This window comes from Molossus molossus, unplaced genomic scaffold, assembly GCF_014108415.1.
Source record: "Molossus molossus isolate mMolMol1 unplaced genomic scaffold, mMolMol1.p scaffold_m16_p_12, whole genome shotgun sequence".
Lineage (NCBI taxonomy): Eukaryota > Metazoa > Chordata > Mammalia > Chiroptera > Molossidae > Molossus > Molossus molossus.
In genome coordinates, this window is record NW_023425347.1 from 100,462,067 (window position 1) to 100,490,037 (window position 27,971).

At 60.2% G+C, this 27,971-nt stretch overlaps 1 protein-coding gene across 3 annotated transcripts in view; it reads right to left on the bottom strand.

Annotated features, from left to right (window-relative positions):
- The window catches only part of CAMTA1 (calmodulin binding transcription activator 1), a 797,376-nt gene that overhangs the window by 92,953 nt on the left and 676,452 nt on the right, over nt 1-27,971 (bottom strand). For all 3 annotated transcript variants that reach the window (XM_036255211.1, XM_036255212.1, XM_036255210.1), the window contains exon 7: nt 7,067-7,220. In XM_036255211.1, coding sequence (XP_036111104.1) covers nt 7,067-7,220 — 154 coding nt within the window. The remainder of the gene's footprint in view (nt 1-7,066; nt 7,221-27,971) is intronic.

The following is a 27,971-nucleotide window of genomic DNA, read 5'->3' on the forward strand; positions in this document are numbered from 1 at the left end:
AGAACCTTCCGGGCCTCACAGGCACCATCCGCTGGCCAGAGCTTCACTCCTACGACAGAGCTGCTCCCCGGGGCTGGGCCTGGGGTGCAGGTGTGTTTCCTTTACGGCATTCCAGGGTTTGTTTCTCGTGACTTCAAGTCAACAGGTGTCGGGCAAAACCCCAACATGTGCCCGGCGCTAACACCTGACTTTCTACCCAAGGAAAGTTCTCGGGGAGCAGGTGCTACTCCAGAGTCTACAGAAAGCCTGGAACACCCAGAAGTGCACACCCCGTTCTTGGTGCGCGGCTGAGGTCAGCACTGCCCCACGTTTGCTTCCTTCCCACCCGAATGTGAGAACCAGCTGACGCCCCAGAGGCCCGGGGCCGATCTCACGATGGGCTCCTTGGTTGGCCTTTGGCTGGCGTCTGCGTTAAGCTGGGATCTTTCGAAAAGCACGAGACTCCTGCTTGTTAAAAGTTCAGGCTCCCAGGGCCCACTCAGACCTGTGGAGTCGGACTGTCTTGGAGGGCAGGAGCCCGTCTTTGCATCAACCTGCCCAGGTGTCTATGACAAGGACCGTGGCTCCTGGCACCGAGCCACCGTCTCTGCCCAGGTCCTGCGGGTCTGGGAAGACTGGGGGCACCTTGACGGCTCCGCTGCCCCGAGTTCCGGTGGTGGGCAGCCTGGGCGGGCCCCAGCTCACTCCCGACTCCCGATCCCCTCTCCTATCTTGAGAGTCTCACCTCAGAGGTGGGGACACTGGAACATGCCTCCAAGCGAACATTTCTGGCCAGAATGAAGCCGTCCGACCCTTTCTAATAGCAGCCTCCCTTCCTCAGGCTGACCCCCCTTTCGCCCCCTATCTCATGCGCCCTGCCTGCAGCTCTGTGGATGCTGCACCTCTGTGACTGCTCAGTGTCCCTCCATCACCCACAGACGGGCAGCATGCCCTCCCTGTCAGAGGCGAACGCCAGAGGAAAGGAGATGTATTCAGGCCCCATCCTAAGCCCGCTGGCCCAGAATCTCAGGGCAGGTTTAAGGTGGCCTCCCACCACATCCAAGACACCGGGGTCCCCAGGCAGCAGTGGGACAGGGCCCCACGTCCGCAGGCTCCGGAGACACAGTGTTCTCATCTCTGAGCCGCTCTGCTGCCACGGGCCACCAGGTGGCGCTCATTGACCAGGAACGGGGTTTGGTGCAGGGTCGGGAAAGGAAAGCCTTTGTTGATTTTACTTCTTGATATTTCTATAATCACCAGGATTACAATCTAAGCAAAAAAGCAAAACAAATAAACACTTCCCCTCTTACTGGATCTTTGGTCTTTGTCTGGAAAATTATGAGAAAACAACAGACGCATTGACTATACAACCCAGGGCAGGGGTGTTGCTGTGCGGGCCTCCCAGGTGGAGGAGGGGGTGGGGGCACTGGAAACAGAGGACTCTGTTGGCTTAACATGTGGGGTGAGGAGCTCCTGGAGGAGGCAGACGCCTGCTAATCAGCCTGCTTCCTTCTAGTCTCTCTGCCACATGGACACTTCTCAGCAATAGGGAGTTCCCTGCCCCCCGCCGCGCTGGCCTTGGCCGGTCCCTGTGGCTTGTGGCCCCGGCCTTATAGTTGCGCAGAGGCTAGGGATGGGCTCTTCCTGAGAGTACCTGGTGAAGGGCTGCGACTCTGGCTCCGACACCACCAGACTGCAGGGGTCCAAGGCCCACAGGTGACTGAGTTAACTGAGGATGGCTGAAAGCAGGAGAGTACATTCCGTCCCCACATTCAACAAGCTCCACCCTTCAACATGACCTCTACACCCCCACACTCAACACGGCCTCCATCCCCTCCACTCGCAACACAGCCTCCATCCCTACACTCAACACGACCTCCATCCCCTCCACTCTCAACACGGCCTCCATCCCTACACTCAACACGACCTCCATCCCCACACTCAACACGACCTCCATCCCCTCCACACTCAACACGGCCTCCATCCCTACACTCAACACGGCCTCCATCCCCACACTCAACACGGCCTCCATCCCTACACTCAACACGGCCTCCATCCCTACACTCAACACGGCCTCTATCCCCTCCACTCTCAACACGGCCTCCATCCCCTCCACTCTCAACACGGCCTCTATACCCTCCACTCTCAACACGGCCTCTATCCCCTCCACTCTCAACACAGCCTCCATCCCTACACTCAACACGGCCTCCATCCTTATACTCAACACGACCTCCATCCCCTCCACACTCAACACGGCCTCCATCCCCTCCACTCTCAACACAGCCTCCATCCCCACACTCAACACGGCCTCTATCCCCTCCACTCTCAACACAGCCTCCATCCCTACACTCAACACAGCCTCCATCCCTACACCCAACATGGCCTCCATCCCTACACTCAACACGGCCTCCATCCCCTCCACACCCAACACGGCCTCCATCCCCACATCAACACGGCCTCCATCCCCTCCACACCCAACACGGCCTCCATCCCCACACCAACATGGCCTCCATCCCCTCCACACCCAACACGGCCTCCATCCCCTCCACACCCTACATGACCTCCATCCCCACAGTCAACACAACCTCCAACCTCATACCCAACACGCCTCCCTGCCCTCACTCCGTGTGGCCTCCAATCCTGCTGTCGACGTGGCCTTTATCACTTTGTACCTAACATGGCTCCCTCACACTCAACATAGGCTTTATCACCTCCTTCTCAACATGGCCTTCACCCCTCAAATTCAACATAACCTCCACCCTTTCACACTAACTTGGCCTCCGCTCCCTTTTACTCAACATGACTTCTGCCTCCTCACTATCAACACGACCTTTACCCTCTCACCCTAACATGACCTCCATCGCTGCATATCCATCTGCCCGTAAAGCCTCAGAGGTGACACAGTCCATCACCTCAGTGCCACCCACGTGTCTACTTTCGCCTCTGTGTCCTCCTTCACGCTGTCCCACACAGACCTGCGTGGGAACACCTCTCTGCCTCCTGCCTGGCCCCGCGTCCCAGACATTCACCAGGGCGCAGGGCAAGTCCTACCAGGAAGGCTTGCTGACTATTCCTGGGCTTGTGTTTCTGGATTCCTAGGTCCTTGAAGGCAGAACCATCTACTTTACCCTCAAGCCATTGCTCCGGATCCAGCTGCTGGTGCAGCAGCCCCCTTGGTTGTCTTCTTGGGGGCAGGACGTGGGTTCGCTCCCTCCTGGCAGCTTCCCCAGGGCCAGTACAGGGACGAGCTCAGAGAGGTCTCTCTAAAAGCCGGCTTCGGCCCAGTGTTGGGGGTGCAGGAGTCCCTGAAGGACTGTCCGGCTGGCCTGTGAGTGCCCACCCTTGCACACAGCTCAACTTCAAGAGGGCTGGCTTTCTGGCTCTGGGATCTTCCCTGATTGTGTGCAGCTGGGCAGCTGCAGCCCCAGCACCCGCGTGCTTCTTGTCCATGACGGATTTGACAACCATGGCACCACGGGGTAGGGCTGTCCCCCGAGGGAGGGTGGTGAGGCTCAGCGAGGTTGAGTGACTTGTGCAGGGCCATCTCCTGGAAGGCCTTCTGCACACCTTCCCCTCGTCCTCATGGCCGCTCGAGCCCATTTATCCCCTTTGCAGGAGGAGCTGTTCAGCACCTGCCCCTCCACCTGAGCCCCGCTGGTCTCTGCTTCTGGGCGCAGTGGTGGTGGGGCCATGTGCGTGTGGGTGACAAGGGCGATCCTGTGCACGGGTGAACACAAGCACACATGTGGAAACACGTGTGTGGGTGCAGACCCTGGGGCTATGCAGGCTCCCAGCAAGCCCTCCTGCTTGGCCACCCAGTGCTGCTGAGGACGCCACCACAGAGGTCTCGGGCCCCTGGAAAAGCAGCCTCAGCGCCCAGGGAAGGCTGTCGGAGTAGGGCCAAGCCCAGCAGTGACTGGTGGGGCTGCCTGATGCTCTCGGGGGCCATGTAAGCTACAGGAAGCCCCTGGCGCTGCTCGGCAGTGCAGGGCCATCTGGTAAGCCTGGGTGGGGACATTTGGGGCACGATGACATCTCGGGGAGGGGCTGCGAACACAGCTTAAAACCCAAGCCCTCACCCCTCACTCTGTACGGCACATGCTCACCGACTGCCAGCTGGGAAGTGAATGGCAGGCCCCGCACCCCGGGGCTCCTAGGGAGTGGGGCAGGGCAGAGAGCCATGGGCGCTCAGAGGAACAGGTCCTTTCCCAGGAGACCGGCTCCACTGGCTCCCTGCCGGCCGAAGGAGAGCCGAGGGTGGCGGGTCTGGGCACAGCGGCTCAGAACCACTGTGGTTCTGGGCAGCCCAAGGTCACGGAGCCCGTTTCCCACCAGGCTGGCAGGACACAGACACAGAGCCTGTCTGGCACTCTGTCCCACGCCCACCAGGGAGCAGAGGATCCCACCTGCCCAGCCTTCTCTCACGCTCTGGCAGTTTGCGGGGCCCAAAGCTGGTGCTTGCTCAGAGCAGCTGCATTGGAACGGACCCCAGAATTTTCAGGATGGGAAATGCTGGGCTTTAGATCACATTCATTTGAATTCTCTAACCACCAGCCCTCAGAGGGGGGCCGAGTCAGCCATCCTCAGGCCTGGAGCCCAGACGAGTTCTCAGCTGAGGTTCTACAGCGGCACCGAGCTTGAGCTCAGCTCCACTCAGCCCGGAGTGACACACACAGAACCCTATTCGCCAAAGCATGTTAGGATGGTAGTGCTTAGCAAAAGATCATACTTCCAACCAGGGGTGCCCATATGACCAAATTCTGGCCAGTGACATATGAACAGAAGTGTGGGCCACATCTGGATCCTGTCCCAAAAGGGAAAACAACTGCCCTCCACTTTCTCTGGTTGGAATGCAGTTGTGATGGCAGGAGCTGGGGCAGCCACATTGGGCCATGTAAGAGAGGGCAACTCCCTAGGAATGGCAGAGCAACCAGCTGGAAGGAGCCCGGGGGGCTGCTCCCTGACACTGGGGCGGCCATGTCAACCTTGGACTGCTACGTGAGAGAGGAATCTCCTTCTGTCTTATGAGCCACCAGTTCCTTCGTCTCTGTCACCGCAGTAGAACCCGCATTCTAACGACCACAGAAGGGATTGCAAAGACGGGAAGAGAAGCCAATGGGGAATTCCTATCAGATATCACATTTTTTCCCCGTTTTAAAAAATCTGGCAGAGACATCCCTCACACTGCAGGTTGGAGGCGAGCCCCCACGGGACCAAAGGACACCGCTGGGAGAATCAAGGCGGGGTTCCGGGGTCCGTCTGGCTTACTCGGAGGCGTTTGTGAGACCCCAAAGCTAAAGACCGCGAGCCCCCGCCTGGCAGCAGGTGACAAAGGCTGCAGCTGGGGTGTCCCTTCGCCGCTGAGAAGCACAGCGATTTGATTAAGCCACTGACGACTCTGCTGCAGGGTAGAGAAGTGAGGAGACATCAGGAAATCAAACTGTGAAGTCTTCGAAGGAAGGCATGTATGTGAAAATACGATGAAGCTAATGTGTTTGGCTCCAGTGCTGGGTGGCACGCCCGATTCTGGAACCACGTCCGATGCCTTCTTGGCTTCCGGCATCTCTGCGTCCCCCGAACACGTCAGCCATGCCCCGTGCATGTTCCCAGCCTGGTCGGCACTGCGAGCTTTTATCGGAGCTGCGTTTTCCGGGCCGAGTTTCCAGGCCGTGCGTCTGTGACCAGGGCCACACACACACGTGCACTCGCGTGTCCGTGCGCCGCTCGGGGAGTCCGGGGTGACAAGACGTACCGGGCGTCTGCTGTAATTTTACATAACTGTCTGGATGCGCTGCAGACTTTTGAATAGGCCATGGGGACTTTCAGGTAAGCGGCAGAGGTCCGTCTTCCACTCCTGGGATTCATGGAGCTTAATCCCCTTGGCCATCGGGAAGAGACACAGCCTGAGCTCAGAAGGCCCTGGGCCACCTGGTTCTGTGTTCCTGGTGGTGGCAGCAGCATCAGGGTGAGCTGGCCGGAGCCTCATGGGGCTCTTGGCTCAGGAGGGTGACATGAGAATGAGTTCCAGCTGGAGTCCAGCCCCTGGGCCACCCGGGCTGGTGGCTTCCCTCCCCATACAGACCCCTCTGTCTCTCCTGATCCCCATTCCCAACCTTGGGACAAGGGGGAGCCCCCAGTCTGAGCACTGAGGAACTCTCAAGATTAGCTGGTTACTGCTGGTACCACCTGGCTTCGGCTCAGATACTCCCAGAGACGGGACACACTCCTTCCAGGGAAGGACATTTCGGTTGCTCCCAACGGCTTCTTCCCTGCAGCCCCGCCTCCAAGGGAGGCGCGGGCTCCGGGGGACCTGCTGGTCTGCTCTCTGAAGTCCCATATGATGACAGATCTCTGTCCTGAGCCCGCGGTCAATGTTCCAGAACCTCTTCTTGGTCAATGTTCCAGAACCTCTTCTTGGATCTGGCTGACCCCCAGTCTGTTCTTCCTGAGCCCAGGTGTCCAGGTGGCAGGAGAAGCCACCGAAAGAACCTGCAGTGGCCGCCAGGAGCCAAGGCCCATGGAAACGAGGCACCGGCCAAGGCCCAGCTTTCTGGACTCACTTGGAGTTCTGCATTCTGTGATTTGCACCTGACAGATGCTTCAGAAAGCATCACTTTGCTGACAAAATGAAATGCAGCTTGATTACCATCATCCATGTGCCAGCCGGTCTGGGAGCCGCGGCCTCCGGTCCAGGAGCAGACGGGCCGAGGGCAGGAGAGCCAGCTCCGGCCACCCCTCCTGGGTCCCACAGGCCCTTCCCACCCTGATGCCGCGGTTCTCCTGTCCGCCTCCCAGGAGACAGCAGTCCCCGCACTCCTGGCCCTGCTCCTCCCTGTGCGTGTGCCTAGGAACCGCACTTTTCCACCCGTGATAGGGGCCGGGCATTCCGTGCCCTGCCCATCGCGTACGGAGCTTGTGAGGATCGTACAGGGTGGGGTGGGGGTGACCCTCATCAAAGCTAGTTCACCGTGTCACCGCCATCCGAGTGGAAGGGGGCTCCCACATCTGGGTCCCCAAGGCCCCGCCTGGACGACGCTGGCCTGGGCCCCGGTGCAGGACCTCGGGCCCGGCGGCCGAGCCTACTCACACATGGGCTTCAGCTGCCCGATGAGCTCCTCCTTCGTCCATTTCGCCCACTCCTTCTTGTCAGTGTTGATGGAGCAGAGGATGGGGCCGCAGGGCTTGCCGCAGTCCTCGATGGCCGGGACGTTGAGATAGTGCACCAGGACGATGTCGGGGTTCTGGGGGGAGAGCAGAGAGTGGCCGCATGAGGGTGGCATGGCGTCTGACCAGCCCCTCCCCGCCAGGCGCAGACACCGGGTTCGCTGCCCTCGGCCCCACAGCACGTGGAGTCAGACGGCTCCCTGAGCAGGGCTGACCTGGCATCGACCTGCCAGCCCCGCTACACCCAGCCCACAGCTGTGGCCAGAAAGGACTCCAGACATGGCCCAGTGGACCCTGGGGGACAAAACGGCCCCGTTGAAAACCACTTCCCTATACATAGTGTAATTCCCAGGCAATGAAGACCACACACGAGGTCAGACACATCTCAGCCCCACCTCCCAGACCTTAGGACCTCATGCCAACAGCTGCCCAGGAGCCCAGGGCCTGACCCACGCTCGACACACGTCCTCACCACAGCGCGCCGACACCCCCGACGCAGACATTGCCACCCGCTTCTTCCCGAGGGGAAACCGAGTCCCAGGGCCCACAGCATCCTGACCCTAAGGGCGGACACCCCTCTGCCCGTGCGAACAGCCCTATTAGCACATTCCCGTCAAGCATCGCCCAGGAGGCAGCTGCCACTCACAGCCTCTGGGGACTTGGCCTTGAAACCCTCACTGGGGCGTCCGAACGGGGAAACTTCGAAGGCACTGTTTGTCGCCGAGTGGTTCTACTGAAACGGGTCAGCCTCTTCCCCTTGGACTCGATTCCAAGTGTTCTCGGTCCCCTTCTGCCCACCACCAGCTCTGACGGTGACAGCCGAGGGGCCTCTGCAAGGGGGGCAGCTTCCACGCGAGGAGCTCAGCACCCTCCAGGGCTTTTTGTGGTCCCCAAAAAGCAAGGCCAGCGTTTGGCCACATCAGGCCTGACACGTTCGTTCGAAAGCAATCAGGTAACTTTATAAGGCAGCTGGGAAAACCCAGGAAACAGCTTCTATCCCACCAGAAGGCATTTCCTGAACTAAGGAAACTTGCAACAATGTATCAAGATGCTGCTGGGAACTCCAGAAAGAGCCTCTTGGAAGGTCCCTTCCTGCGCTCTCTTCCCAGAGCTGTGTCCTCTGCTCTCCCTGCTTGACACCTGACCACGAGCCCCACGTGGGCACGAGGACCCCAGGCCTGGCGGAGGCGGGGTCTGCAGCCACCTCTGAGGGTGTGGTCAGAACGAGCGCAATAAATGAATATGTGAATCAATCAATGTGTTACTACACAGACTCACGATGGCACACGGCCAGTGCAAGAAAGTCGACTGGTGTCATTTGAAAAGATTTTCAATAAGGGTTGAAACATAGGGTTTTTTTCTTTCTTGCCAACGCTCAGTTAACCAGGAAATTAAATCAACACGACCAAGGAGCCTGCGCCTAATGGCAGCTCTTCTGGATGGCGGTAATCACGCTCCTTAATAACGACGATAATCCCTGACATCGGCAGCACGGGGTTCTCGTCGAAGCACTTTCAGCCATTATCTCATTGGGTGCCCACGCCGGCCGGGGAGCGGGGCGGGCAGGGTCCCCCGTCTACAGTGAGGAGACTGTGCACGGAGAAGCTGGGACTTGCGCGAAGCTGTGTGTCTGGGGAGGGACAGAGCCTGGGCCGGAAGCCAGGACCCTGGCTCCAGGTTCAGGTCCTGCCGAGACACCCGGTGGCCTCTTCTCACTTGGTCTCAGCTCTTTCCCACCTCAAGTTCACGGCATCCTTGCCATACGCCCAAGAGGGAGGTGGCTCAGGGACCTGAGGAGGGACACCGGAGTTCTTCCTGTGGCCCAGCACACTGCCCCCCCCCCCCCCGGGGCTGTGTCTGGGCTGGGGGCTCCTGCTTGAGCCTGAGCTTGGACAGGCAGCAGTAGCAGTGGCTGAGTGGGCATCAAAGAGCCGCAGGGCCAGCAGGCCCCCCGAGGCTTCCTCTGATCGCAGCCCCGGGAGCAGGAGCTGGCCCTGCAGGAGGGCGCCGAGGTGACAGCCGCCGGGATGTGAGGGACCCGCAGCTTCCTGCCCACGGCCCCACGGAGCGCCGGGCAAAGACTGTGGGAGACCAAGGTGGTAGGACAGGCAGGGGCTTGGGGATCCGAGGGCACCTTCACCATGCACCGAAACCCCCAAGCCAGGAATTCCTGCATAGAGCCCCGGACTCTCCTATTTCAGACGCTCTGTCCCTTCCTTCAGCGCCCAGCTCCTTTTCTGCATAACCAGCCCCACCTGTTCGTTGAGAAGAAGCAGAGGCTTGCCGCCTCCTCCAGGGAGCATTCCCTGATGCCACAGCGGGATGGAGAGTGGGTTTGTATCTTACTGGTCTGTGCGCCTCCTTATCTCTTCAACCACAGGGGCAATGCCCGGAGCTATCCCAGCGTCCAGCAACGACCACTCTCATTTCACATTAGCAGGGTTGAATCAGGCTGGCTCTGGGCCCCCCGTTCTTACCCTTCCCAGACGGGTGTACTGCTGACCTCTGGCTTCCTTTTTCCAGTCTGTGAAGGGCAGGCAGCCTTTCTGGACAGGGCACCCTAGGAGGCTCAGAGCAAGGCTGGTCCCAACCTTTCCCAGCCTGAGGCCTCTCTGTGGGCTGTGGACACCCCTCTCACAGCCCCGGAAAATGTCCCAAGGCACAGCAACGCCACCTGTCAGGGGTTCACACACCCAGTGGCCGGGCCCGCCTCTGTAACTACTGATTCGGGGATTCTAGATCCTCCACGGAACCTTTGACTCAGGGACCAGACCCTTCCCGGAGCCCCACTCTCCGCGGTCTGGATACAGCTGGGAGGAGGTCCCAGCCCCCAGGTTCAAGGAGACTCGGTTGGGATTCGGAAGCCCTGAAGCAGGCGGCTTCGTGGTTTCTGTCTCAACCACATACCCCTTGCCGGGGCCTGGAGTTCCGCAGATCCAAGTCCCCAGTTGAATTTTAAGTACTAACTTCCTGGCTTGGGGCTGGTTTTAAGACACAGAGGGATTGAGGTATTTTTGGAAATTTGGGGCACACATCACTTCTTGGCAATGTTGCGATCTCATTCATTAGTTGTGCATTTTATCGGGTGTTTCTGGCAGGAAAATATATTAGCCGCGGAGTCCCAATGTAGTGTCAGTTTCCCTGAGCGCTCACAATGGCAGATCCCCACCGAGCGCTCCTCTGCTGGGGGGGGGGGGGGGGGCGGGGCGCAGGCTGCAGGAAGGCTGGGGGAGGTGGGGGAGGGGCGTCCAGCTTGGGGACTGGGCAGGACACTGCGCAGCACACCCGGCGGGACTCTGGGGTCTCGATTCTTCCCTGGGCTGCTCCAAGGCTCTCTGGGGTTCACCACCCAGGACAGGCCTTGTGGGTGGGGGTCGGACAGCTTTGTCCGTCAGCTTCTCCCTGTGCTGTGGAATTTCCATGACGATGCTAGCGGTCATCCCACCCCAAGAGAGCACGACCTTTGAAGATGATCCCCCAAAGTCTGGGAGGCCTGGCCTGGTGTTAGAGGCGTGGGGGAGAGAGCCCAGGAGGGTGGTCTGGGCTGTGGAGGGGAAAGTGAGGTAAGTAAAAGTCTCGGAGAAGTTCCAGAACCTTCTGGAGAGAACTATGGGCAAGGAGGCCCATCCCTTCCTCCTGCTGCCGCCAGCCCGTCCAGCCCGTCGCCTGTGGGGGAAGAGTGACCCTGTCCTCTCATGAGGCTGCTGTCGGGGCCACGCCGGGGCCACGGAGAGTGTGAAGCCCGTGTGGTCAGACACAAGTCCTGCTGCCAATTGCCACCAAACCCCGACCACACAAAATGCTGTTTGTCCTGAGAGAACGGCCAGAGTTAAGCTTCCAGCACAGTTCACTCACTCAGAACACGGCAGCCCCTGTCCTGAGCCCTGTTCCTGCCGGTGGGCCCTCCCCCGGGACGAGCCCAGAACTCTCCGGTCCTCGTGGCCTGGTCTCGTCCCTCCCGCTCGGTGCCCTCACACATCGCGGCCTTCAGCTTGCTGCGAGGACCCCTAGCTTCTCCCTGCCACCTCTCTGCTGTGCTCCAGGCTCGGGGCTCACCTGAACACCCCACTTCCCGTGGCCGAGCCAGACGGCCGTCCCAGGCTGTACCCCATGACGAATGGCGCCTGACTTCCCCGAATCACCAGGTCAAAACCCGGAGTCTCTCTTTCTGCGCCTCTCCCCCTCCCTCCTGACCTGTCTGTCACCCACTTCTGTCAGTTCTCCTGCCCCACCCTCTCTGCTCCCCCGAGAACATGGGTGTGAGCCTGCTGTGTGGACGCCCAGCCTGGGTCCCCCTCCCCACCTCCTCCCTCCCAGTCCCTTCTCCCAACACCAGCAGGAGAGACTGTAATTCCAGCAATGACCAATGAAACCCACCCCCCAATATGGTTACAGGGACCCACCGGCAATGACCAATGAAACCCACCCCCCCCAATATGGTTACAGGGACCCACCGGCAATGACCAATGAAACCCACCCCCCAATATGGTTACAGGGACCCACCGGCAATGACCAATGAAACCCAGCCCCCCCCAATATGGTTACAGGGACCCACTGGCAATGACCAATGAAACCCCCCCCGATATGGTTACAGGGACCCACAATCTGCTTTCCTCTCCAGCCACTCACGCTCCCCTAGGCTCACTGGGCTCCCGCCACCCACTCCCCCCAAATCTGTGCGCTCTCTGTCCTCTGGCTGACATGCTCTCTGCCAGACATCGTCAGTACAAGTCTCAGCGCCCCTCCCCACGGACGCCTTACTCAGCGATCCCCCAAACACAGTGCCCTCCCGCCCCCATGCCCTGCTCTGTGCTGCTCCTTTGCTTCCCCAGCAGCCAAAGCCACCTCTCCTCTCTGAGCACAGCGGGGTCCCCGAGCCCAGAGCAGGGCTGGCACAAAGCAGGTGCTCGGTCCCACCGGCCACACGCGGAGGGTGGGTGACAGCCAGCTGACCCAGGGGGAGGTGGTGTCCCAGAGCTGTCTCCTCCCTGCTGACTCACGATCCTCCCACCTCCCTCCAGGGATGACAGCTGAAGAGGAGAGGAGAGCCAAGCGAGGAGGCGGAGGTGTCCACCCAGCACCCGAGGGGCCCGGGAGCCCCCAGCCCCTCATGGAAGGCTCAGCTGGTGTCCACCCAGCACCCGAGGGGCCCAGGAGCCCCCAGCCCCTCATAGAAGGCTCAGCTGGTGTCCACCCAGCACCCGAGGGGCCCAGGAGCCTCCACAGCCCCTCATGGAAGGCTCAGCTGGTGTCCACCCAGCACCCGAGGGGCCCGGGAGCCTCCACAGCCCCTCATGGAAGGCTCAGCTGGTGTCCACCCAGCACCCGAGGGGCCCAGGAGCCCCCAGCCCCTCATGGAAGGCTCAGCTGGTGTCCACCCAGCACCCGAGGGGCCCAAGAGCTCCCAGCCCCTCACAGATGGCTCAGCGGGTCCCTTAAGTCATCGCCACCTCAGCCTTTTGTCTGGAAAAGAGGTTGGAATGTGCTGATCAGCCCAGCCCAAGCGGCAGGACCTTCGGGCAGGGGCCTCATTAGCGGAAGGCGCTGGGAAGGCACCTCCTGGGACCCAACTCAGTCGCCTCTGAACACACTGTTTCCAGACAGCACCTATCACCGACCCATGGGGACAAACAGGAGTAAGAAGGACAAGCTGAGGACCCTTACGTCCAAAGGCACAGGGGAGGTTAAGAATGTTCTGCAGAGCCCTGGCCAGTCTGGCTCAGCAGTTGGCGTGGGCCTGCGGACCAGAGAGTTCCAGGTTCGGTTCCCGCTAGGGGCATGTAACACACACACACACACACACACACACACACACACACACACAGAATGTTCTGCAGAGCACAGTTCACCGGCTGCCTTCCTGCGGGACTTGTCAGAGCCTTGACGGCACCCTGCGCGGGAGAACCCTCCGTGTGTGCAGGAAGGCTTTCCGGGCTCATCCGGCCGTGAACCTGAGCACCTCTGGGACTCTGTTCCCAGGCACACAGTCTGGGAATTCCAGGTACAGTTCCAAGCCAAGGAAACACCTTTAGCAGGTACTGGGAGACAGGAGCCCTGGGGGTCTGGGCAGCGGGGCTCCAGATGCCCGAGAGTTGCCCCCTCCCCGGGCCTCGGCCTGGCCTGGCCAGAGGCTCACCCAGCCTTTGGGCTGCTGTCGGTTGACTGCCGAGTTCCAGGGGAACACGCTGCCCTGACGGGGGGCACTGTCCGCACAAAGGCTCCCCCGCCCTTGGGGGGGAAGGACTGGGGCTGAGGGAGAGGCCGGGGGGGATTCTGTCCCCCCTTCAGGTGCAGGCTCGTCTGTCCTGACCAGGGTGCCCTAGGTGCCCGTGGGGAGACCTGGGGACCAGGGAAGCTCCCTCTCCAGGACTGAGCGTGTGGAGGCGGGGAGGGCAGGCTGGAGAGGAGGGGCTGGTGCGCAGTGGGGGCTCAGGGCGGGTGGCTGCTGTGGACATGTCCTCACGCCACTCCTCCTGAGGGTGGCAGCCACTGTGCAGTGTTCAGGGGCCGGGTGGGCAGCAGAGGGGTGCCTGGGGGTGCCCAGCATGGCCGAGTGATCCGGAAGAATCCTGCCCCAAACACCACAGATCCCAGACCCTCAGGCCCTGGGCAAGTGGGGCCAGGGAAGCAGCGGGGGGGCAGGGCTGAGCCCCGTCTCCTGATGGTTCCCACAGGCTTTCCCAGCAGGCCCCTGCAGGGAGAAGCAGGTGCAGGGCCCAGGGCAGAACCCAGACCTGGAGGCCGGGACCTCAGGCCGGCGCTGGGCAGGGGGGACAGGAGGGGAGGAGGGGAGGAGAAGGAGAGAGAAACAAAGAGGCACAGCGGAGAGGTGTGGGAAGCCAGGCTGGTGACAGCCACGGTGAGCGGGTGGGATGGCACAGAGACGGGGGTGGCGGGTGCCAAGCTTCCCACGGGGGAGCTCTGACTGCCAGCCTGGAGGGAGAGCCCCAGCTCCGGGCTCTGGTTTCTGAGAGGGGAGGGGGGTGCAGGGCTGGGCGGTCCACCCAGGCACGCGCTTGGTCTGGTCAGGCCTGAGCGTGTGCTCTCAGGACGGGGGGACAGTGACTGGCCTTGCCTTGTGGGGGGAAGGTGACGCGGAGAAGGGGCTCGGGACGGGCCTGACCCACAGCCGGCACCCACACGCCAGCCTACCGACCCTGCCGATTTGCATGGGTGTCAGCCACCTGCTCCCAGTTCAAGGCGGAGGTGGGAGGCATTCCAGTTTTGGGGGGAGGCTGGGCGCTGCGTGTCCGCATGCTGAGCCCACCCCAGGGTTAGACAGCAGGCCCTGGAAGGGGGTGCAGCAGTGTGCTCTTCCCTAGAGACCCACGGTGGGGGCCCAAGTCTCCCAGAGCCAGAGCCCGGGGGCCCTCACGTCCTCCTCTTGGCCACCGCCGGGGGTGGGCTCTGGGCATCGGCTGTCGGGGTCCCCACAGCCCCGGTCCTCCACCCCAGAGGCAGCTCCCCTTCCTGCGGAAGAAGCGGGACAGCTGGGCGCGAAGTGGTTAAACATGCAAAAAGCTGTTGGTTTTGATAAAGAAAAATGCAGCTGCAACATCTGTTTGACTCTTGTTTGCAGCTTCATCAACGCTAAGTGGTCAATAAATCAGAGTGGCATGGTGTTCCGTTTCTTCTGGGGCTCCGTCATTAATCTCGTGCCAGTTCTCATGAAAAATGAAGGAGAGAGGCTGTGCGAGAGTGAAAATGTATACATTACCCAGAAAGTAAGTCATAATGGCATGTAATGGTGCCACACACCTCCCGCTCGCCGCGGGGGCCCGGGGGCGGGAGACACACCGGCATTGTTCGCGCCACAAGCCGGGGCTGCGAGTGCATTTGTCCTAATAGCGCGGTTGCTTCGGATTCCAACGGCCCGTGCCAAAGCCCCTCACACGGGGGAGGTGCCCACAGAGCGGGAGGGCGGGGCTGGCAGAAAGAAGGGCGGGAAGCATCAGGGAAGGAGAGTGGCGGTGGGGTCCCTGCACCACGGTCACGGGAAAATCCTCTGGCCTGTGCTCCAGCTGCCCTGGGCAGCCTGGCACTGCTCCTCCGCTCTGGGCAGAGTCATGAGGTGGGCGGTGTCTCCACCTGCAGAGGGACCTGTCATGGAGCCCTGGCAGGCTCGGTTCTGCACCCTTCGTGTTCTGCTGATGGCTGCCACAGGGGGTGGGTTACGTAGGCCCAGAGAAATGGAAACTCCTTGTCCCCCCTACACACACACACACACACACACACACACACAGCTCAGGGTGGGTGCCTGGCTCCCAGGATCCGCTGGCCCTGCAGACTGCCTCCTCCCTCCTAGTGTCTCTTCTCTGGCCCAGATGGGAAGGGGAGCCTTGTGGGACCCCATGCATGGATGGCCACATTTCACCGCCACCTCTGGGTGCATGCTGGGTGCTCCTCGGGGAGCAGGATGGTGCCCGAACCCCCAGCATGCACCTCTGGGGGGTGCCTCTATTTGCAGAGATGACTTTCAGAACGTCAGCTGTGTCCAGGCCCCACCTACGTTGCCCAGTTCAGCCCCTTGCAGACCCAGCATCAGGTGCTGCTGGTGCGTGCTGCGGGGGTGCAGACCCTCACTGCTCAGCCCTGAGCCCCGAACCGCCTGGCTCCCCAGGAACCCTGGGGCTCCGAGGGAACTCGCTGGGTGGTGGACGGAGGGCTGTGTGCCCAGCCTCGGTGCCCTGGGCAGCTGCAGCCCAGCCGGTGTCTATGCCAGAGCGAGAACCGGTCCAGGAGCTTGCCTGGTCATGTGGGGTGCGGGGCGCTGCGGGGAGCGGGGTGGGGCTGGAGTCCTGTCCTCTGTGCTGGCCTGTGAGCTCCTCGGTGGGGCCGAGACAGCGAGTCCTGTCTCCACAGCAGGGACTGCAGGCCAGCCTCTGCGGTCAGGCAGGGCGTGGGGTGGGGTGGACGGGACAGCCAGGAGCTGCGCACCTGGTGATGGGGGGCAAACCCAGGTCCCCAAAGGTGGGGCAGTTAGAGAAGCAAAAAGGGAGAGAAAGAAAGAAGATTAGAGCCCTGGCCGGTGTGGCTCAGTGGGTAGAGCACTGGCCCAAGGACCAAAGGGTCACAGGTTTGATTCCTGGTCAAGGGCGTGTACCTGGGTTGTGGGTTTGATCCCCGGCCCTGGTCAGGGTCGCGTGGGAAGCAACCAATTGATGTGTCTCTGTCACACCGATGTTTCTCTCTCCCACTCTTCCTCCTTCCCTTCCACTTTATTTTTTCTTTCTTTCTTTTTTTTTTTTTTATCCTCACCCGAGGACACCCTTTCATTCCCTGTTCAGATAGAGCAGGAGGGAGAGAGAGAGGGAGAGAGAAACATCGATGCGAAAGGGACACACCGAGTGGCCGCCACCCGCACGACCAACCAGGGCCGGGGACAAACTGCAACCGAGGCACATGCCCTTAGCGGGAACCGAACCCGGGTCTCTCCGGACTGCAGGCCGACGCTCTAACCGCTGAGCCAAACCGGCCCTTCCCTTCCACTTTAGAAATCAATGGAAACAGTATTCTTGGGCGAGGATTAAAAAAAAAGAGTAGAAACCAAAAGGGGGCACCTGGTGCCCCCAATAGTAGGCATAGCCAGCTGACACTGTGTGCTCCCTGGGAGCCAGGCCCCATCCACCTGCTGGGCACTGGGACCCACTGCTGCCGTCTGGTGTGGCAGGGGACACAGACAATCTCCCCGCCTCCTGGCCCGTGCTCAGCAGGGCGGGCATTGGGGGACACCTGTGAGAGGCTCAGATGCCGGAGCAGGGGCAGGGGCCACTGCCCGGGGAAGCCCACGGCCCCGCAGCCGGCGCCCTCATTAAGCCGGGCACCGAGGGAGTCTGGGCCTCGGCCCTTCCCGCTTTGAAGAGAGGCTGGGAGACTTAATTAGTTAATGTGGGTAAAGTGGTCTGAAGATGAAAACCCTGGGTAATTGCCGAGTGTTGCTGCCGCTGCTGCTGTTATTACACAATTACCAGAATTTTCCAGTCATGGGAACACAGTTAAACAATTTCCACCTGGTGTGGGGTTCCTGGAACCACTCCAGCTCTGGGGCCGGCCGGTTCTGCCCTCTGCTGCCCCCGGGTGATGCAGGAAAAACACGCTCACTGTGGGAAATCCCGCCCGGCACAGCCCTGGCCACGTCTCGACGCGCAGGAGACTGGACATGAGGGTCACCACCGCCCTGAACGGATACAGACGCCTAAAGAGCAACCACCTGCCTGGACTTTCTAGAAGCCTCTGAGGAAGGGCTTCTCCAAAGCCCTGGAAGGTTACGTTGTCGGGGCGCCTGCCGCTGGGGAGGTTTCATCCTGCGGCGGCACCTGTGGGGTGGGGCACGTGTGGGCATGTCTCTGGATGGAGTTGTAGCCGTTGCAAGTGGTCTGGGGAAGAAATGCCAACAACATCTCTATGTTCGCAGATGGTGAACTAAACTTTTTTTTTTAATCCTCACCCGAGGATATTTTTACCTTTATCTTCAGACAGAGTGGGAGGGAGGGAGAAAGAGAGAGAGAAACATCGATGTGAGAGAGACACATTGACTGGCTGCCTCCCGCACGAACCCAACCGGGGCCGGGGACGAACGGCAACCAAGGTCCGTGCCCTTGCCTGGAATTGAACCCAGGATTCTTTGGTCCGCGGGCCGACGCTCTAACCGCTGAGCCAAACCGGCTAGGGCGATGACACAAAACTTTTATGGGCCATGAAGTGCCAGGTCACTTGTGATCGGTCACGAGAGGGTCGCGTGAGGTCATAGGTGGAGGGGGCAGAGGAACCCGGTGTGGGTGGGGAGCGAGGCAGTGTGCTTGGGAGGGTGAAGCGAATTGTCCCGGAGGCTGTGGGGCCCGGGTGCCAGGCAGCAAGCCCCAGAAGAGCCCTGGGGCTCACGGGAGCCACTGTGCGGAGCCCTTCCCAGGGCCGGAAAGGACCAGCCTGGAGAGATGGGCTCCCGGGAGCTGCAAACCAGCCGCGGAGGCGCCGCATTCAAACTGCGTCTGGAAAGGGGAACACAAGGCAGGCGGTCGGAGATCGAGGGTGGGGGAGGTTGGCCAGAGAAAACAAAAATAGGATTTTGTTTTATGTCCAGAAAGACACAGCCGCCCAGGCTGGTTTGGCTCAGCAGTTAGAGTGTCGGCTCATGGACCAGAGAGTCCCAGGTTCGGTTCCCGCTCAGGGCACGTAACTCGGTTGCAGTTTGTCCCCGGCCCCGGTTGGGGTCGTGTGGGTGGCAACCACTCGATGTGTCTCTCTCACATCGATGTTTCTCTCTCTCTTTCTCCCTCTCTCTCCCTCTCGCTCTATCTGAAGATAAATGCAAAAATGTCATCGGGTGAGGATAAAAAAAAAGACATAGCCGAGAGGAGATGCGGTTCAAACCTTTTAGGTCAGAAAGGGGAAAAGAAGGTGAACCTGCTTTTTTCTCCGGATCCCTGAAGGCTAAGAGTAAAGGTCCCCCTTGGAGTTCAGGGAGGTAATTTTAGCACAAACCCTGCACAGAGGGGCAGTTAATGGAGGAGACTCCTCATCCCAAGGGAGACGGGCTGAGATAGAGAAATAGATTTTAAAAATCCGATGACACGAGTTCCTGGGCGGCTGGCCCCTGTGGAGATATGGAAGGAAGGCAGGGTGCCGGGGGTCACCTCTCTGGGACCCAGATCCAGGGGCGCCATGATGCTCGGTGCCCCCACCAGGGTGGGACCCCGGGCTGGGAGTGTCAGCTGGGCGTTCGTGTCTGTCCCTCGTTTCCTGTTTGCCAAGCTGTGCCCCCCCCCGCAATGGCGGAGCCTGAGTGTGAATGAGGTTGCTGGTGCCTCCTGCTCTCACTGTGAACTCACTTTTTCTTTATTAGAAGTCACTGCAAACATGACTTCCTCCAGCCCTGGACCTAGCCCTGGGGCGCAGAACTCCAGGGAAGGAGCCCTGGCCCGGCAGGGACTGAGGGGGTGCGGCCAGGGCTGGGGGCATGGACGCCAGGTGAGCAGGTCTCAGAAGGTGGCAGTCCACTCCTCAGCCCCCCTCGCCCCTCCTGGGAGCCAGACCCACACGCCACACAGCCTCCCTGCTCACTCGGGCCAGGACCCCTTTCTCACGACCCTCAGAGGCCCTGCCGGTGGCTCAGACTTGGCCGTGTCCTCCTGGAAGGATGGAAGCTGCTCCCCGCTGTCCCCCTCCCTCTCCAAGGACACGGGTCTGTCTTCCTCCTGGGGCTGCCGTGCCCACTCAGAACTATGCCCGATTAGGCGGCGAGTCAACCCCATCAGATGACAACCAGAGAGTTGCCCAGGCTTCTCTAGAGTGATTGATGTGCTCTGGAGCTTTTCCTGTCCATCTGCTCCTCACAGGAGCTCTGGAGGAAGCTGGGCATGTGCCACCATCCCCATGGGCCACGTGAGTCCTCTCTGACCGAGCGGTGCCACACGGCTAATGCAGAGCTGAACACGATTCTAGTGCATTCGGTGTTTTCGTGATAAGAGTGTCCAGGTGTTCTTTAGGGAACAAACCACCTCTCCCTGACTCAGTCCAGGGGTGGAGCATGTGACTCAGGCTGGCCAATCGGAGCACTGCATTCTCTGGGCCATGGTGATTGGCCATGAGTGGCAATCAGAGCCGATCACTGGGGTGATGAAGCCTAGTGCTCCTGGAAGCCAACCAGAAAAGGAAGGACCCAGGGAGTCAGACACTAAGCCTTTGCTAGTGACTGAGCTCCTGGATCCAGTCACACCTGAAGCCAGCCCACCTCGAGACTTCCGTTCACTTGAACCACCAGTGTCCTCTTATCCTGAAGTCAGTTCAAGGTGCATTTCCTATGGCATCAGTCAGGGGCCCTAACTCATAAACAGATCATAGGTGCTCCTCCCCCTAAGCCACCATCGCTCCACCCTACGATTCAGGCTGTCTGGTTACCATGACAACCACAGCCACGCTGGTGCCGGAGCCCTACCATCCCTTCTGCACCTGTGCGCTCCAGTGCTGAGTGCTAAGTGCTTCCCGGGACTTAGCTCGCTGACTCCCCACCCCACGCGGCCGGAGCGGTTGTCCCTACTTCACGCACGGGACCGTGGAGGGAAAAGAATGCAGCAGCCCACAAAAGCCCCGCCTCCGAACCCGGGTCTGCCTGACGCTAAAGGGGCCGGGGAGGCAGGGTGGCCGGGGCGGTGCTCTGGGGACCGCAGCCTGGCTCGGAGCCTGGATCCGCGGGGTCCCAGCTGCGGCCTTGGGGCGGCCCCTCCGCACCTCCGTCTTCTCAGCTGTGAAGTGAACAGAGGGGCTTGTTGTGAAGAGTCAGTGAGGCAGGGCCTTTGCACGGACACGTGCTGCATCTTCCAAACGGCCGTTACTGTCCTGACGGACTCCCCCAACCCAGTTTCCCTGAGATCTTACAGAACCTGTATGTGGGACAAAACCACAGGGACCCGACGGCGCTCATGCGGGAGGTGAGATCCTCTAAGGAGCCCAACTGGGCTTTGCCGATGCCGGGGACGCAGTGTGCTGCCCGAAGGGCCCCCGAGCCATGGGAGGGGTTCTGCCGAGCCACTGGGGTCCCTGCTAGTCTGCAGCCAGGCCACACAGACGCCGGCCAGGCCCCAGGTCCCCGAGGAGTCCAGGGCTCCCCTCTCATGCACGCTTTACATGTTTTCGCCTGTGCATGGAGGCTCCTCCAGGACCCCTCCCATCACGGGCCACCCCCGCTGCTGTGGTTTCCTCTTGGGACAGAGGCTGACGGGAAGGAAGAAACTTGGGGGCCATCCAGGCCAAGTTTTCCATCACTTTCCAGTTGGGAAAACTGAGCCAAGAAAGGCTGTGACTTGTCTAGTGTCCCTAGTGGACAAGCAGAGGGTGAGGACAGGGAGCTCCCCCCACCCCCACCCTACCCCCTCCCGGCTGCTGAGCTGTGCCCCCTTCCTGGGGTTCAGAACCACCCTGAAGCACATGTGCAGAAGGGCAGGGCTGGTTGCTGTTCCCCCAACATGGTATCACAATGAGGCTGGCCTCCCGGCCAGTGTCCTCCTTTATACCCTTGACCGTGACTACGCTGTGAGGTCCTCAGGGGCTGGGACGGGCCCCGCCTTAGCCTGCAGAGCTCACAATTTCTGTCCACATCTTCCCGCTGGTGGGGATGGAGTGGGAGGTGCTCAGAGCAGGGAAGTCTGGGAGGCTGGGACCTGGGCCACCCTCCCTCTGCTCTGCAGGAGCATCTGGGGCCCCCTCGGCTAACCCCCAGAGCTGTCCCCTGACGGAGGAACAGCGGGCCAGAGGAGGAGGCAGCGGACGAACCGCCGGCCCATCGGGCAGCTGCAGGATTTTTATGCTCTGGCAACTGTGACGGCGAGATCCCGGCAATTGTTTTGGAGGGAATCATGATTAAATTGGGCTGTATGTTTTTTTAATGTGCTCCCCAGTTCCTCTTTAATACCTTGGAAGGACAAGATAAAGTGTAGTCGCCGAAGTCAGTGTGGCACTCAACAGGTGACGTCTTCAAAGGGAGACTGGGGGGTAGCAGAGCCACGGCCGGGCCAGGATGGGATTAGAAGTGACAGTTTTTCTTTTTGTTATTTTCGTTTTAAATCCCTCTTTATCTCCCTCCTCTCTCCAGTGGCTCTGGAGCTGCCGGGAACCTGTGAGCCTCCTCGGTGCTCACAGAAACTTCTGCCCTAAGGGCAGAGCAAATCGGGGGCCACCCCTCTGCGGAGCTGCTGCGGGGGGCCCGCCCCTGCCCCGGAGCCTGTGCCTTGCAGGCCACCTGAACTGACCCAAACTAGCAGGACTCAGCATCCTGAAACCAGCACTGGCCGGGAGCTGATCCCTGCTTCGCATGCTGAGACCCCTGGCTGGAGCCCCGAGGCCGGGCTGGGGGACCCTGGCCCCTTACCAACGGCGGATGAGGGCGAGCTCACCAACTCTGACGCCCATGGGGACCCCGGCCCTCCTCGGATGGTGTGATGGGGAGACCCAGGTCTCCTGAAGCTTCCTCTGGGCAGCTCTGAGCTGCTGGGGGCAGGGCTGAGCCGCAGAGCTGGGAGACAGCGACGGGGCCACCCTGGCTCCCAAGGTGCTCAAGGCCAAGGCCTAGCTGATGCCGGAGCCGGGAAGGAGGGCAGAGACACAAAGGGGAAGGCTGTTCTCTCTGACCCAAGGCCACTGCCCAGTCTGGTCCTCACTGCCTGACCCATGCAACCTGGCTGCGGCCGTCTGACGGGTCTTCCTGCCTTGGCCAGCCGCCCGTCTGACTGACAGCCACCTCCCACGCCCCAGCTCTGAGGGCGCCGTCCACGGCTGACCCTCCACAGGCCTCCTTTCCCACGCGTGCACCCACTCCCGATCCCAAGGCCTCCACGCCGGCCAGATCCGCCTTCCGCCCATGCCCCCCACGTTCCCTCCTCGCACCCCTGGCTCAGTCCTCAGGACCACTCAGCGGCTCTGCCCACCCCCTGCCCACAGTGTCCCCAAGGCTGGGGATCCCTGCACTCTCTCGGCACGCCCCTGTTCTGCCCACTTGTCGAGGCCCAGCTCCGACGCCACGTCGCCCCGAAGCAGCTGGACTCCCAAAGCCGCCCTCGGCCCCCTTGCCCACGGCCCCTCCTGCTTCTTTCCTCCGATCTCTGGGCTCAGGTCTGCGTCCCTCCTCCGGACCCAGGCTCTGGGAGCAGAGTCCACATGAGAAGGGAATTCATTCCCCAGTAGGTGGCTGACAAGCGTGGACGGGCCACGTCTGTCCTTGGGCAGTGGCAGGTGGGACGTGCGACCCCGAGGGGCCACAGCGCTCAGAGGGAGCCCCGTGCACGGCAGGTGGGGTGTGCAGCCCCGAGGGGCCACAGCACTCAGGGGGAGCCCCGTGCACGGAAGGTGGGGTGTGCAGCCCCGAGGGGCCACACGCTCAGGGAGAGCCCCGTGCGCGGCGGGAGGGGCTGTGCCTGCGGAGGAGGGCAGCTTGTCAGCCAGCTGCTGGCTGCTCTACCTGCCATCCACCCTGCACCCTCCCTACTCGCCATCCACCCCGCACCCCCCCTACTCGCCATCCACCCCGCGCCCCCTCCCCCTCCTCCCACTGCCGAGGCAGAGGGCGCGAAGCCACAAGGCCCTTTCTGGGTATTTCTGCCCCGAGCTGACCGGACTCCGCATTTTAACCTGATCTCACCTGTGGGAGTGGGGGCAGACCAGAATAACTCGCTCTCACCACTCACACAAACCCCACTCTCTGCCTTGGCCCTTGGAACTTCGCATGCAGCCGTGGTGGACGGCTCCATTTCCCTCTAAGCTCAGAGGGGGTCCCCCAAATCTCAGCGTTCTGGGTGGCCACTGCCAATCGATGAGACATGCCCATCATCTCTGCGTGGTGTGTGTGCTCTCACACACATGCACGCATGCACAAGCACACGACTGCACACATGCACACACAAAGCGCATGCGTGCACACACGCACACACGCACACGCGCACGCATGCCCCTCAGCTGTGAGGCCCACAGCTCTCTCTCCTCGTTTGTTTGTAGGTTGTACCACAGCTGCCACGAAGCTGAGGAGACAGACGCGGGGCCGAGGCCTTGGCACCAGCCCAGGGTAACTGGGACACCCATGTTTGCAAAGAGAGCATTTGGAAGTGTGAAGAAATCAGAACCGCGCCATTCAAAAACCGTGTTTAAATTTTGCTCAAAATGTTCTACTTTGTGTAAGGGACAGAGTCCCTTTAGAGAAACACTTGCTGGCATTTGCGAACCGCTGTTGCTATGGAGCTGTGAAGGGAAGTTAGCCACGCGGGCTGGCAATCAATCCTGACAGGCACAGGTAGGAGAAGGCCGGCGGGAGGGAGCAGCTAAAGGCAAAAGCGGAAAAGGCACCTCTTCTGACTGCGGGTCCCGGGAGCGGTGCCTGTCTTAGCTGTCCCTTTGCGCCTCCCTCGCTGCCTGGGAGGAAAGATGCCCGTGTGTGCAGCCCAAGCACACAAGGCTTTCTAGTCAGTGGACTTGAGAGAAGGGGTCCCGGCTCACCCACTCGCCAGCTGGGTGCTCTTGGCAGGATTCTCAGCCTCTCAGAGGACGTTTCTTCTGTACAGAGTGGGGAGTGCTGCAGTTCTCCAGTCACGGGGTATTCACTCACCCGCTCATTCATCCATGTGCTCATCCATTCATCCATCCACGCGCTCATGACTGTGTTCACTCCCTCATTCATTCATTCCCCCATTCATTCATTCCCTCACTCACCCGCTCATCCATCCATGTGCTCATCCATTCATCCATCCACGCGCTCATGACTGTGTTCACTCCCTCATTCATTCATTCCCCCATTCATTCATTCCCTCACTCACCCATCCATGCGCTCATGACTGTGTTCACTCATTCATTCATTCATTCATTCCCCCATTCATTCATTCCCTCACCCGCTCATCCATCCATGTGCTCATCCATTCATCCATCCACGCGCTCATGACTGTGTTCACTCCCTCATTCATTCATTCCCCCATTCATTCATTCCCTCACTCACCCATCCATGCGCTCATGACTGTGTTCACTCCCTCATTCATTCATTCCCTCATTCATTCATTCGTTCCCTCACTCACCCGCTCATCCATCCATGCGCTCATGACTGTGTTCACTCCCTCATTCATTCATTCCCTCATTCATTCATTCATTCCCTCACTCACCCACTCATCCATCCATGCGCTCATGACTGTGTTCACTCCCTCATTCATTCATTCCCTCATTCATTCATTCGTTCCCTCACTCACCCGCTCATCCATCCATGCGCTCATGACTGTGTTCACTCCCTCATTCATTCATTCCCTCATTCATTCATTCGTTCCCTCACTCACCCGCTCATCCATCCATGCGCTCAGGACTGTGTTCACTCCCTCATTCATTCATTCCCTCATTCATTCATTCCCTCATTCATTCATTCCCTCATTCATTCATTCGTTCCCTCACTCACCCGCTCATTCATCTATGTGCTCATCCATTCACAATCCATCCATTCACTCGCTCATCACTTTGCTCATTCCCTCATTCATTTGTTCCCTCATTCACTCACTCATTCATCCATTTGCTCATCCATTCACTAATTCATCCATTCATTCACTCATTACTTTGTTCGGTCCCTCATTCATTCATTCACTCATTCATGTGTTCACTCACACACTCACTCATTCAGTCATCCATTCCACTCATTGATGCATTCATTCCCCTCATTCATTCATTCACTCATTCATTTATTCATTCACTCCCTCACTCATTCATTAATTCATTCAACAGATAACCTGTCAAGAGCCATGCTGTGCCAGGAGCTGGCTCAGAGACTACGTGGAAAAGACACGCTAGAGATACTTGAAGAAAGCAGGTGATTTTGGGGAGTGCCAGGTGCTATGAGCGTAGAAAGACTGGGTGCTGGTGGGTGGGGTGGTGAGGAATTAGCCAGGGAGCTCAGGAAAGGCGTCAGAGGAGGTGACCGGAGCTGAGTCTGAAGTGGAAGAACCCAGCCGTGGGCAGACCTGGGGCAGCGGGGCTTGGGCACAGGGAGGGGTGAAGGGGGAGTTCAGGGCAGCCTCGGGCCACTGGGGAACACTCAGGAGAGAGCCGTGAAGAGAAGAAAAAGAGGGGCAGCCTGAGCACAGAACGTGTGGCAGCCGAGGGCCACCTTCCGCGATGGCCTCTGTGTGCCCATCTGCTCGCCCAGGGCCCAGCCTGGTGCCTGGCCCACAGCTGGGCTTGGTACTGAGCAAGCAAACCAGTCAGGGACACGTGAACATGGACTGAGCCTCCACCTCGAACCTGAGGTTTGCTCTGGCAATGCCAGGACCACCTCCATATCTTGAGATGTCACAGGAAAAGGCTCATCCTGGGCAGGACAGAGCTCGAAGGGAAACACTCTCACCGGTAAGCGAGGAAGTTACCACTGTTTAACACCCCACGATGTTTTGTTGGCTATTTGTTAAATGAAGGCACAAAAGATGGGTTATAATGAAGTCAGCTGTCTTCGGTGGCGGGCACTAATTTTGGCCTGAAGATAAGATAGGAAAAGCGTGCCAATCTGTTCCCTTGCCCGCAGCCAGACTGGAAAGAATGTGAACTCGGACCTTGGCTCAAGCCCCACCTGGGCCACTTTAAATGCTGTGTGACCCTGGGCAAGTCACCTAACCCCTCGCAGCCCCGTCCCTCACCGGCAACATGAGAAGCTGCACGCTGACCTGACTGAATCGTTATGGGGCTCAAGTGAGAAAATGACGGCGTGCCCCCAACACAGTCCCCAGCAAGCAGCGGCCACTCAGTCACTGAGGAAGAATTCACAGACCGACCATCTCCGCCCCCTCCACCCCCGAAACTCCAGGGCTGTGAACCTGAACCAGCAAGGTCAGTGCACTGTGACTTTGGAGGGGAACACCTCCCCACCTGACAGCTGCTTCTGTAAAACCAAAGGTTTGAAGTGACTCCGGTGTCACGTGGTCACCCCAGAGAAGACACCTTGCTTTGTCCTTAGCAGAACCTCCCTGGAGGCGCGGGGTGGGGGGTGGGGTGAGACGAAGCAGAGCTGAGTTGGTGCCCAAAATGTTGCAACAAACCACGGCCACATGGAAGTCAAAGTGACCTCGGCAGCAAGCGATGGACCCCGGGCCAGGCTGTGATGCTGGGCACCCCTGCCCTGCTCCGGACAGCACAGACCTTTCCAACCTCCCTCCAGGAAACGTCCAGAAGGCCAGCAGGCACCGGGCACCCCTCCCCTCCCCCCTCCTTGTGATTTCAATACAGCAGCTGTCACTGCGGGGTGGAGGCACCTCACAGGAAATTAATTTCTTGGTTTCTTATGTTCGGCTACCGAGCAGCGCGCCAGGACCAGGCGGACCGGGGCTCCGGCGATTTTAATATTGGAGATTGGCACCCACGTTCGAGGCCTGGCCTCTCCTGTCACCTTCCCGAGCTGGCACCTGGCTCAGCAAACGTCTCCGGAGCAGACGGTGCCAAGCGATGCAGATTCTGCTGACAGGTGACGGTGACAAGGTGTCCGGCTGTGGCCTGTCGCTGTGAAATGCAAGGGCTGGGGCTCCTTGGTCCTGGCCTGGTGGTCCCCCCAGAGCCCTGGGCCTCTCTCTCCTGGGGGCTGCCCTTCTGGGGCCACCCCCTCTCCCTGGGTCAGTGCCTGCCCCACCCCTCCGTCCTCGGCCCGTCAGGGACCTGCTGCCTCTCGCGGACTTTGCCGCCCTCCCCCCTCCCGGCGGCTCTTCCCGTCAGGAGATGGGACTCTGACAGTTTCCATTTCTGACTCTGACCTTTCCACAGCCCGCCCTCTCCTCGCCTCCCCTTCTCGGGGCCCATTCATCTTCACCTGTCCTCGGGGCCCCTCCTCTGACCTTCCCACCTTCTCATCTCTCTTCCCAGCTTCTCTTGTCAAGAGGGCCGTTGGCTTGGTCTGAAGGGTTGGGTTCAACTTCCCAAGCGAAACCTCTGACTCTCTCCGATCTGCTCCTGAATTGTCTTTGTTCCCTGGTGAAGCCTCGCCGATCTCAGGCCCAGCCGAGGTCTGCCTCCGGGCCGGCCTCTCCATCACCCCTTCTCTGCTCGGCCCCAGCCCTGGCTTCGCACCGCGCCACCCTCCCGTTCTCCCCGCGCCTCCCAGGCCCCGCGCACGGAGCGCCTCCGCGAGCTGGCGCGGACGGCGGGGCTCCGCTCCCCCAAGGCCCTGTCTCCTCGGCACATGCTCACGTGGAACTAGGCCGAGTGTATTATTATCATCTTTATGCCAGAGGTAAACGAGATTTCTGTGGGAGAGGGGACGGAGGGGTGATGACCGGTTCTGCGTTCTCCAGCTTCCAGTCACCTCTAGTCGGGGGGCCGCTCTCCCCTCCCCAGAGAGC